The 12,661-nt window shown below is 32.9% G+C and overlaps 1 protein-coding gene across 3 annotated transcripts; it reads right to left on the reverse strand.

The window, feature by feature from the left end:
- Nucleotides 1–5,921: 5,921 nt before the first annotated feature.
- On the reverse strand, nt 5,922–12,661 carry LOC114173941 (hypersensitive-induced response protein 1-like). 3 transcript variants are annotated; one of them, XM_028058635.2, is made up of 7 exons: nt 12,468–12,661; nt 12,293–12,359; nt 7,073–7,305; nt 6,830–6,950; nt 6,646–6,737; nt 6,477–6,573; nt 5,922–6,403 (listed from the first exon to the last, which is right to left on the reverse strand). In XM_028058635.2, exons 3-7 carry the CDS (start codon nt 7,259–7,261, stop codon nt 6,039–6,041), a joined length of 864 nt encoding a protein of 287 aa, XP_027914436.1. In that variant the 5' UTR covers nt 7,262–7,305; nt 12,293–12,359; nt 12,468–12,661; the 3' UTR covers nt 5,922–6,038. The 3 variants fall into 3 exon arrangements, with proteins under 3 accessions (XP_027914436.1, XP_085526035.1, XP_027914437.1); XM_085669909.1 differs by having other exon boundaries at nt 12,293–12,661; XM_028058636.2 differs by lacking the exons at nt 12,293–12,359; nt 12,468–12,661 and adding an exon at nt 7,418–7,568.

A 12,661-nucleotide genomic window follows, 5' to 3' on the forward strand; every position in this document is an offset into this window, starting at 1 on the left:
CCCACATATTTGTTCATTGTGTTACAATTATTTTCCTATATTGTTTGACCTTTTTTTTTCTTCAATCCAGCCACCTAGTACAAACAATGAGGGTTGATTTTTGTAACTTATAATCAAATTCATGGTACACAAAAGGTACATCGCATTGGATTACAACAAAATATTGATTAGTGAATTTTAAGAAATTATAGGAGAAGTAATATGCAGCTCTCCACTTATTTACTTGTTGTGCCCCATTTATTGGCCTATTTTTTCCTCTATTATAATAAAATTTGTGGTACATAAGAAGTGGATGAAAAAAAAAATTGATTACTAAATTTTAAAAAATTGTACGAAAAGTAATATGCAACTCCCCACATATTTGTTCATTGGGGTCCACTCATTTGCCTATCTTGTTTGGCCTATTTTTTTATTCAAGCTGGCCACCTAGTGCAAGCAATAAGGGTTGGTTTTCGTAACTTATTATTAAATTCATGGTACATAAGATGTACATCCTATTTGAAAAAAAAAAGATTGATTAAATTAGTAAATTTTAAAATATTGTACAAGAAGTAATACACACCTCCACACTTATTTACTTATTGAGCCCCATTTATTGGCCTATTTTTTTTTCAAGCTAACCACCTAGTGTAAGAAATAAGGGTTTATTTTTGTGACATATATTAAAATTCATGGTATATAAGAGGTACATCCCATTGAATGACAAAAAGAGATTGATTAGAAAATTTTAAAACATTGTACGAGAAGTAATATGTAGCTCCCCACTTATTTGCTTATTGTGCCCCATTTATTGGTCTATTTTTTTCTTCAAGTCAACCACCTAGTGCAAGCATCAAGGGTTGATTTGTCTAACTTATAATAAAATTCGTGGTACATAAGAAGTACATGCCATTGGATAAAAGAAAATTGATTACTAAATTTTAAAAAAATGTACGAAAAGTAACACGCAACTCCCCACATATTTGTTCATTGGGGTGAACTTATTTGTCTATCTTGTTTGGTCTATTTTTTTTCTTCAAGTCAGCCACCTAGTGCATACAATAATGGTTGATTTTTGTAACTTACAATTAAATTCTTGGTACATAAGACGTGCATCCCATTGGAAAAGAAAAAAAAGATTGATTAGTAAATTTAAAAAAATTGTACAAGAAGTAACACACAACTTCCCACTTATTTACTTATTGAGCCCCATCTATTGGTATATTTTTTTCTTCAAGCCAGCCACTTAATACAAGAAATAAGGGTTGATTTTTGTGACATATATTAAAATTCATGGTACATAAGAGGTATATCCCATTGAATAACAACAAAATATTGATTAGAAAATTTTAAAAAATTGTACGAGAAGTAATACGCAGCTCCCCACTTATTTACTTATTGTGCCCCATTTATTGACCTATTTTTTTATTCAAGTCAGCCACCTAATGCAAGCAACAAGGGTTGATTTGTCTAACTTATAATAAAATTCGTGATACATAAGAAGTACATCCCATTGGATGAAGAAAATTGATTACTAAATTTTAAAAAATTGTACGAAAAGTAACATGCAACTTCCCACATATTTATTCATTGGGGTCCACTGATTTGCATATCTTATTTGGCGTATTTTTTTTTTCTTTAAACCAGCTATCTTGTGCAAGCAATAAAGGTTGGTTTTTGTAACTTATAATTAAATTCATGGTACATAAGAGGTATTGGAAAACAAAAAAAGATTGATTAGTAAATTTTAAAATATTGTACATGAAGTAATATATAGCTCCCCGCTTATTTACTTATGTCACATTTATTGGCCTATTTTTTTCTTCAAGCCGGCCATATAGTGCAAGCAATAAGGGTTGATTTGTCTAACTTATAATAAAATTCGTGGTACATAAAAAGTACATCCTATTGGTTAAAAAATGATTGATTACTAAATTTAAAAAAATTGTATGAAAAGTAACACGCAACTCCCGACATATTTGTTCATTGGGGTCTATTTATTTGCCTATCTTGTTTGGCATATATTTTTCTTCAAGCCAGTCACCTAGTGCATCAATAAGGATTGGTTGGTTTTTGTAACTTATAATAAAATTCATGGTACATAAGATGTACATTCCATTAGATGACAAAAAAAGATTGATTAGTAAATTTTAAAAATTATACGAGAAGTAATACGCAACTCCCACTTATTTACTTATTGTGCCCTATTTATTGGCCTATTTTTTACTTCAAGCCATCTCTACCTAGTGCAACAATAAGGTTGGTTTTTGTAACTTATAATCAAATTCATGATACATAAGATGTACAACCCATTGGATGACAAAAAAAAGAGATTTGATTAGTAAATATTATAAAATTGTACAAGAAGTAATACACAACTCCCCACTTATTTACTTATTGAACCCCATTTATTGGCCTATTTTTTTCTTCAAACTAGCCACCTAGTGCAAGAAATAAAGGTTTATTTTTGTGACATATATTAAAATTCATGGTACATGAGAGGTACATCCCATTGGATAACAAAAAAAATTGATTAGAAAATTTTAAAAAATTGTACGAGAAGTAATACGCAGCTCCCCGCTTATTTACTTATTGTGCCCCATTTATTATCCTTTTCTTTTTTCTTCAAGCCAACCACGTAGTGCAAGCAATAAGGATTGATTTTTTTGACTCACTAAAAAGTGAGTCGGATTGTTCATTAGGGTTCACTTATTTGTCTATCTTGTTTGACCTATTTTTTTCTTCAAGCTAGTCACCTAGTGCAAGCAATAAAGGTTGGTTTTTGTAACTTATAATTAAATTCATGGTACATAAGATGTACATCCCATTGGATGACAAAAAAAGATTGATTATTAAATTTTAAAAAATTATACGAAAACTGACAAACAACTCCACACATATTTGTTCATTGTGTCCAACTTATTTGCATATCTAGTTTGACTTATTTTTTTTCCAAGCCAGTCATTCAATGCAAATAATAAGGATTGATTTTTGTGACTTATAATCAAATTTGTAGTACATAATAAGTACATCTTATTGGATATCAAACAAAAGATTGATTAGTAAGTTTGAAAAAAAATTGTACAAAAAGTAATATGAAGTTCTCCACTCATTTGTTCATTGTTCCCCACATAGAGTGATGTGATCCTAACAAGGCTTATAGTTTGGGCTAATGCCAAGGTCCAATCCATGACCCACATGCTCCTAAAGATCAAAACCCAATCAAAGGCCCAATAACAAGAGACATTCTTAGAAGAATTCAAACGGGCTTTCCTCAAGAGGATCAAATTCATCATGGGCTTTATATGTTGTTCTCATGGGCTAAAGAAGACATCAAGATATGAGAGCACTCATGATTGGAGCATTAGAATATCTTTTATTTTGGGCTAATTGTTAGGCCATGATTTATTAAACTACTTGATTAGCTTGCAAATTGGGCTAATTCAAGCCCCATTATAACTTGGCCGAGAATTGCTCTCCAAAGACTCCTTCCACATGGTGCCAAGTGTGACAATGCATGAGACATGTGAAGGAGGACACTTGGCGTGAGATCCTAGCTCCTTTGCATCCAATGGTTCCCTGAGCAACTTGGAGAGCAAGCCGTGCATTTGCATTTCATTTCCTTTCTCATTTTCATTGCATTAAGGAAGGATCCTCTACTATAAATGAGAGCTTCCTATGCTTGTCTTTGATTACTTTGGATTGGTAATAGACTAAGTGTTGAGAGTACTCCACCTATTGCCTCTAGAGTCACTTTGCTAGACTAGTTTCTACCAAGAACTCCTCTAGCCTCCTTCCCTAGAATAAATTTCTTTTCTAGGTTTCCTCTCCATTTCACCTTCATTGTTTCAAGAGCCTCCAAGCTTGAATCCACTCCTCAATTTCACTCCATTTTCGTTGCAACCATGGACCTTCTCCTCTTCATTTTCGTGCTACAAGGTCCATCAAGTGGTATTTAGAGTCACTTCTAACAAAAATGCTACTGCACATTTTTTACGTAGATTTTTTTTTGCTTGACTTGTAATTGGTGACATAGAATGTTGTTTTTGTGTTGGTGAGATAATGATTGTTATATGTTTGAAAATTTATCAAAAAATAATTATAATTGTGTACATTTAGAAATTTAAAAAGGAAATTAGTTTTTTGTTTTTATCGATGGAATTTATACAAATGCCAATATAAATGTCACTCATACAGCAATTCAGAAGTCACTAAGGTAATTCCTTGCATTTGCTATCGCAATTATATTCACGTCTCACCTTTAATATCCTCATCTACATGATTTTTAAACTAGTGGAGTCATGTCTTCTTTCCTTAATAATGTTGATACTTAATACACAATATGAAGGTTGAAATTGCACATGCATGATTTTATCAGACAATTAAACATAAGGAACTTAAGGCGATGTTTATATGCTTTAAGATGGAAGGAAATGGACTCAATAAGCATTGTTATTAAACAAAAAATTTAATATAAAAGGGTTAAATAAGTGTGAAAGCTCACTTCAAGGAGTGGAAAACAAAGAAACACACAACAATACAAGAGTAATCATGGGAGAAAAGAATAATATAATAGAAAATAAATAACTAAGAAAAAACAAGTAAAGAGAAAATGTGGAAATGGAAAGTTTTCCATGTCAATCGGATACTTTCCAAGATAAGTGATAATCAAAATCGTTGCTTAAATAAATGAAAGATAAAACTCTAAAAGAGGAAGATAACTCTTCTCTCACAATTTTGCTAAGATAACAATACTTTCATTCAATTAAAAGTTGATTTAGAAGTGCATGAAGTTTCTATTTATAGATATGTAGTGACAAGTTTCAAAATACCAGAGTATTTGACGTTTACATAAATTTCTTGAATTGAATAACAAACTTTTTCATTTCACCATATCTTAACATAATTTTTTACAAAATCTCAATATGAAGTGTACTTAATTCATAGCATTCATTCTTATACTTTACCACATTCCATGTAAAACTCACTACTACATTTATGTAATGCAATCTAAATTAATTAATTCATATTCACAACTCTCTTTGCACTCATATGACCATTATAAAATCTAAATATAATGTATAGAGTTATATTAATTCCATCTAATTGCTTCTTATCTTGATTGAAAACTAGTATAATTGTTTACAACTTTTATGTTTATAACTTTTTCTAATTTAGTACAAAATTTAATACTTAAAAGTCACGAAAAATCCCTAACTATAAAATGTACTTTATAGTGCATCTATCACACCTATGTGAGAGAACCATTAATGTAAATATTGTTTGGGACTAATTATAGTTACATTAGATTCTATTCTACATATCTAATATTTCAAAATAAATATATGATTTATTAGATTTAGAGACTTTTTAATATTTTTTTTGTTATTGTAGGAACGTGGAATTGATTTCCTTTCTTTAAATTAGATTTTTGTAATCAAGCTTAAGCTTAGGCCCATGCATACAATTGATGAGTTGAAAATATTGAATTCATTTATTTATTTTTTCAATTTAAAATTTTGTCTTCTCTTAGAGAAGCTCTAAATTTCTAAGTTGATTCTCTTTATATCTTCTATTTTCTTCTGTGCCTTTAATTTAATAATTAAACATGAATTAGATTGAATAATAATTTGATTCGGTTCTAATATCCAGTTTAATTAACCAATTCAATACCATATCTTTTTTTAATTGAACGAGTTAATTATTCAAACTTCAATTAAAATTTTTCAGAAATGTTTAGAAAGTTATAATAAGATGAACCGTAAGAACTTTAAATCTATATCAATTGACTTTTGGTATCCAATTCTTTCATTTTTCAACCTCTGTTTTTAATTTCTTTTTGCATTTGTGTTTTATGACTGTTTTGCATTTTAAAAACCCCAAATAATTTATACAGGAAAATTATTAAACATACAATAGATGCATCATTGGGACAATTGATCTGGGTTGTGTTCTGCATCGTAAAATTTGATAGAAAACTAAAGTGCTTTGAATTGATAACAGCATTGTAGCATGGTAAAATAATTCTTCAACATTGTGATGCATTTCCTTGGACAAGATCAAGAACACTGTGTTGCATTTCCTTGGAGAAGACCATTTCTGATCTGTGAAGCAACATCTTGAACAGCACCAGGTCCATGTGGAATAAAAACAGCATTGGATTTGGAGGAAGCACCAATGTCCTTCATTGTGTCAAAATATTGGGTCATTAGAACCATGTCCATGATATCCTTTGATGTTGTCCCAGGAACATTCTCAGAGAAAGCTAACACACTGTCTCTAAGCCCATCAACTATGGCTTGGCGCTGACGCGCAACTCCAAGCCCTGCTAGGTACTTTGATTCTGCATCTCCTTCTGCTCGCTTTATCTGCAATATCTTCTCTGCTTCAGCTTTCTCCTTCGCAGCCACCCTCAATCTTGCAGCTATTTGCAAAGGGTCACCAACAAAACATAAAAACAAGTTCTTCAAACAAGATAAAGCGACATGTGAACATACCAGCATTTATTTCATTCATAGCTCTCTTCACATGTTCATCTGGCTCAATATCCACGATAAGAGTCTGAACTATCTCGTAACCATAAGCTGACATAGCCTACAAAGAAGGAAACAGATTAAGGATGTTCTATTCCATTCTTAATTTAAGAATAAGACAAAAAGAATATACCTTTTCAAGTTGTTCCTCCACTGCTTTTGCAATTTCATTCTTCTGTTCAAAAGTTGCGTCTAGTTCCATCTTTGGAACACTTGCTCTGATAACTGAATAGCAGCAACATGAGTAAAAAAGTTTCAATATGAGAATCCACAGATAAACCCATTTTCTTTCAATTCAGAAGCATTAGAATAGTCACCATCAAAGACATAGGATTGTATCTGTGCTCTGGTGTTGCTGAGTTTGTAGTAAGCATCCACTGCCTTTTCTGCCAATGCTCGATATTGGATTGAAGCAACCACAGTAACAAATACATTGTCCTGATCGAATGCATCACAACATCATCAGATGATTCATCATTTCAGACATTACTCAGATAAATATAATTTTGTGCTTCAATTTTGGTAAGATGATAAGAACAAGTGAAAGTGAAAGAAAGAACCTTTGTCTTGGTTTCACAACGAACATCAAGCTGTTTGACACGCAAAGAAAGGGCACCAGCCACACGACTGCCAAGACACCATGGGACACAGTGGCAACCAGGTTCAAGAACATCATCGTACTTCCCGAAAACTTCCCTGATGGCCACACTTGACTGCTCCACTTGGACGCATCCAAACACTTGCCCCATCTTCACAACTCAAAGAACAGCAACAAAACTCCAACAGAAAGCACCTAAACACACACCAACATAAATAGGATGCATGAATTCATTGTTCTCAATGCTCAGAAGAATAACAAAAACCATGATTTTCCATTGGTTAATTTTCAAAGATAGTGCACTCACCTTGATAGCGAGAGAGTGAGAATGAAAAGGAGAGAGAATGGTATGTCTATATAGGAAGGCAGAGAAGTGATGGGAAAAGACCAAGAAAATGAATGGAAAAGAGAAAGGTAAAGAAATGGCAGTGACATAGCAACTTCGCAGGGTTGAGTTTTCATCATCCAAAATACAATTTATAGTCCGTGTTGCCGCGTTATGCACTTTAAAAAGCCTGCAAAGAGCGTGTAGTGTGGATTGGGAGAGTGATGTAGATTCCCTTCAAATTAACATGTTATTTATTTTACATTATTATACTTTAAAATGGTAGTTTTCCGTCAAAATCAAGGTGTTGAGAAATAGTTTTAGGAAAGTTTTAGACTTTTAGTTAAATTCATTTATAGAAGTTTCTTAAAATAAGATATAAGTATATTATTTTACCCTTTTATAAATATTATAATTGTTCTTCTAAGATAAAAACGAAGAAGAGAGTGTGTATACAAGGCAAATTATAATAATGAGATAACTTTTCCACACTTAAATCAGTAAAAATACAAAAAAAAAAAAAGTATGAGTAAAAAAAATGATGATGATAATGGTACCAGGACAAAAGTGACTATGAGAATGGAATGAGTATACATGTGGGTATATACGTGGGATGATATCTATTTATAAATTGGACACCTAGTATTTTGATATTTTTTTACTATAATTTAATATTATTTTTTATTATTGTTCACTTTTTATTTTCTTCTAAAAATATGAAAATTAATTTTTATTAAGATTATTTAACTTTTATAAGAGTCGTCAAGGTGTTAAAGAACATTTTTTTTCTTATAGATTTGCAGACTCTTCAAGAAAAGGTTGAAAAAATAATTAAAAATAAACCTTAGATATAATTAATTATTGCTACACATGTTAAACATAGTTTTAGACTTGTTTTTAATAAAAGGATTAAATATGTATTTTTAAGGTGTGAAGAGTTAATATTTTATAATTTAGACAAAATATAATTTTTGTATAATATTTGAGAATGAAAATCATATTTAATTCTTAATAAAATTATATCTTATTATTTTAATTATTAAATGATATTTGTTTCTCTTATATTTTTAAGGAGTTGACTCTTATAAGGCCTCTTTTCTTTTTGCCTTATAAGTGTAGGGCTTGGCCTTTTAGTTGGGCCTAAGGTGAGTCCACTTAATAACTTCAGAACCACCAATTGTCCATTCCCTTTCATTCAGTCTCCACAAACTAAAAACGTCTCACCTTCTTTCTCCCTTTCTGCTACAGAAGCTCTGCTAAGGCAGTTACGGATCATCCTCCAAGTTGACTAAACGATGTTCTTCCATGTAAGTTGAGCTCTCGCTTTCACCTTTCTCTTTTTCCAGTTCTTATGCTCTGATTCTAAAATGGGTTCTTTCAGAACCTCACCTTCGTGCTAGTGTTTATGTCTTTTCAGTCTTTTGGTGTTCTTGGAGTTGTTTTGCTCTTTCTGCTAGTGTCTAAACCCCTATCGCAGTAGCTTTTATTAAGGTAAGGGAAGCTAGGGTTTCATGTTTTTAAGTCATTTTGCCTGTTTCTGGTATGTTTTATGTTCTTGGTGTTTGAATGATGTTCTTGATCGTATGAAAATATATATTGTTTGTGCTTCTGGTAGGACATTTGGTGTTGCATGTGTGAACAGGTGAGAAACCTGCTAATCTCGCCCAAGCGAGTGGCCCTCGCCTAAGCGAGAGTAGTAGGAACTCACCCCTGGTTTCAGCTTGAATTTTTGCTTAGGCGACGGGTTTCGTTTTGAGCGATGAGTAATCTCGCTCAGGTGATAAGGTCTCGCCTAAATAAGAATTCGCTGAAACATTGCAGTACCCATTATATCATGCTCTTGCCCAGGCGAGAAGGGCCCGCTTGAGTGAGAGAATCTCTTTTGCCTGAGTGAGTGCCTTTAGCTTAGGCGAGACTCGTGCAGGAAACACTGTGTAGGCTAAATTGGTTCCATGATTGTTCGATTTACCTTTCAAAATATGAAATATGATGCTTTGGATGTTGTATGTAATATAATGAAATTGGAATTCATGGTTTTGGGTATGAAATAAGTCATGGATTGGTTGGTTGGTGGTGTTTTGGCATGAGATTGGGATGTTTTGAGATAACATGTGGTTTTGGTGTGAGAAACATGAATGTGGTATGAGATAGACGTAATTCCATGAATCTTTTGGTCATATTTCATGGTGGTGTTGTAATGTATATAATTAGATAAGGATTCAAGTAAGGATTGCATTCTGAAACTCTAAGGAATCAATTAGTCTCACGTAGAGCAGACTGATTGAAGTGGTGAGAGTAGCGGGAGGCCCTAGTCTTTAGCAGGAAAATGACCTTAGATGATTGAAGGCTAACCTTGTGCGTGGTAGGGTGAAACCCATTGGCAATGGCTCTGCAGAGTAATAGAGGCCACCACAAATGCAAGTATCCAGTGAATTCGATATTATTATATGTATCCGGATAATTGAGTCATATTGTCCTGTTTGTTTGCTATCACATGATTGTATGCCTACTGTATTGTGTGTAGCATGTCTATGATCTGTTTAAATTTCTGCTTGCTATAACATGTTCAAAAATTTCTTTTTACTCTAGTTACCCATTCTTGCTTGTGTCTGTCTTCTTGTGTGATTTTTCTTTTTTTGCAATGATCACCATTTATTTGGTGTGAGTAGATGTGGAAACCTCTGGTAGTCCTCAGGGTGGTGAAGATGTTGCTGTGTAGTATGGTCCCTATGGTTGGTTGTGGCTCGTTATTGAGCCTTTTTGAAGAACTCTTATTTTATTTTAAATTTCTTGTTCTGAGAGCAGTCTTACGTGAAACAGTTGCATTAGCAGGGTCTACTCATGACATAGTGGTATGCCTTAGACTTCTTTCTAAGTATATTATGAATGATGGTAATAGTTAGTATATACTTTTGATTTCGTGCTCTATTTAATATTATATTTATGTGATATTTTATTTATTAGATTTATCTATTAAATTGGATGTCACAACTTATATATTTTTTTAAAATATCATATTAAATAAGACTAAAATTAAAATAGTTTTAAAATATTTTAATTAAAAAAATATTAAAAATTTATATAATTAATATGTATTATAAATATCATACGATTGTACTGTCTCTAAATTATGATATAACTTGTAAAAATATGAAAATTTGTATTTTTATAAACCAATAGTTTCTCATAAAAAAATGAATACCTATAAATATCAATGGATACAACTTCTATTATGTATATCTAATATGATATAAATAAGAAAAACAAATTACACACATTAATTAGACATATCTCACAAAATAGAGAAACACAATAACATAGAAATATTTCTTAAAAAATAAAATATTGAGAGTTATTCTTCTTAACTTGATCCTACAAATTTGGATGGAAATAACATTCTTAATTTATCCATGTTTCCGTGATTTATTTTGAATCATAAAATTATAACATTCTAACTAATTCACATGTATGATTTAATTATTTTATGTTTGTATTTACATATAATTATTATATAAATATAAATGTAAACATAAAAAATAGAGAGTGTAACATAGTTTTTCACGCTATCAAATAAAACATTATATTATGATCAAGCATAGCAGATAGTAGGAATAACAGTCATATACACATAAGTATATACTGCTGGTACAGTCATCCAAAATTAGCCATACAATCCCTAGAAGGCAAGGGTAGATATAAGAAAAAGGCCTAAACTACGCGTCAAGTTAAAACTCCACAAAATCTAGCCCAAAACTACCACAACATTGAGTAAGGATCAATTCCTACTCAGAAGGGGGGCATCATCATCTGGATTCCGCTCTGTTCACACCAACCGTAGGTGATCATTGCAAAGGAGAACACACAAGGACAAGCAAACATAAACAAAAGGGGTAAACTAACTGAAATAAGAGAAAATGATACAATTCACAATATAAACATCATTCATAACACATAGTTCCATAATATAAATTCTAGACTCGATATTCGGATTTTGTAAGCGACGTTGGAGCTCTTGGTGGCTTGCACCTGTAACGGTTCTCAGACTCTGCAAAGTCTGTACACAAGGAGTTATCACCCGACCGTTCCTAGGGTAAGTCCCCTTCGTGTCTAGGACTTGATCGAGTCTAAAGACTAGGACCTCCTGTTACTCCTCACGACATAATCCATTCTGCTCTATCTGAGCGTGAATGATTATTGGAGTTTCAGAATACCAACCAATATGGATTCCACACATCCTTACACGCACTACAAGTTCTCTTGAATTTCCCATGAAATTCTATTCCAGCCACAACTCCTTATAATTCATGTTCTTCCAAATTCATCACACAACACATTAATAATGGCATTCCAAGCATAGAAGAGTCTATTTGCACAAAACCACATCAGAACATACGATTTCACTCTTTAAAACAGCAGCTGAAGTATCCCACTGCAGTAGCTCTCGCTCAAGCTAGACATTCTAGCCCAGGCGAGAGGCCATCTCGCTTAGGCGAGTCGGTCTCGCCTGGGCGAGGATTTAACAGTCACAAAGATTAAAAAATTGGGTAAACTCTCGCTCAGGCTAAACTAGCTCGATTAGATGAGAGTATCTCTCGCTTAAGCGACTCCAGCTCGCCTAGGTGAGACTTCGCGCAGTAATAGGGGTGGGCTTTCTAGTGTTTTCGCTTGGGCGAAAACCACCCGCCTAGACAAAAATACCAGGTCACTCCATTGTTTCCACATGCAAGAGCACTAATTTCATGGCAAACAATAATCAAACACCCACACATGCGTTTCAAGCATCAATTTAGCACACCAAGCTTCATTCAAACATGATTCATGGTTTAAATGAAAAGAATTTCGGTTAGCCTCTCTTACCTCTAGAATTACTCACAAGAAAGACCCCTTTTTAACGGTAAGCACTTCCCACGTACAACTTAAGGAGCTGAAATGCAGATTCATAGGGTGAGAATGTGATCCTTATCCGATTTTAGCATGAACATAGTTCCAGAACTTGAAATTGAAGGGAATTGAGGAGCTGAAGTTAAGTTACATGGAAGAAAGGGAAACTTGATTAGGGGGAAAGCTTTTGCCCTCGTTTCTGGTTTGTTTGCTGTTGCAGAATTGAGGAAAGAATTAGGTTGGAAATTGAATTCCCAGCTTAGAGAGAGGGCAGAGGAAACAAAAATGGTGAAAAGGTTGGAGTGGTAGTGAGTTGGTTGTAAGAGTGGCAGTAAAGTATAGGGA

Source organism: Vigna unguiculata, chromosome 2 (genome assembly GCF_037176805.1).
Source record: "Vigna unguiculata cultivar grain cowpea cultivar isolate G323 ecotype 2 chromosome 2, ASM3717680v1, whole genome shotgun sequence".
In the NCBI taxonomy this organism is placed as follows: Eukaryota; Viridiplantae; Streptophyta; class Magnoliopsida; order Fabales; family Fabaceae; genus Vigna; species Vigna unguiculata.

Bases quoted from the DNA above. Each gene is read 5' to 3' on its own strand.
- LOC114173941 (XM_028058635.2), bottom strand. From the start codon at position 7,261: ATGGGGCAAGTGTTTGGATGCGTCCAAGTGGAGCAGTCAAGTGTGGCC. The intron at 6,738-6,829 runs GTGACTATTCTA...GCTGCTATTCAG, and splicing joins ACAATCCTATGTCTTTGATG to TTATCAGAGCAAGTGTTCCA. The intron at 6,404-6,476 runs GTATGTTCACAT...CTTTGCAAATAG, and splicing joins TATGAATGAAATAAATGCTG to CTGCAAGATTGAGGGTGGCT.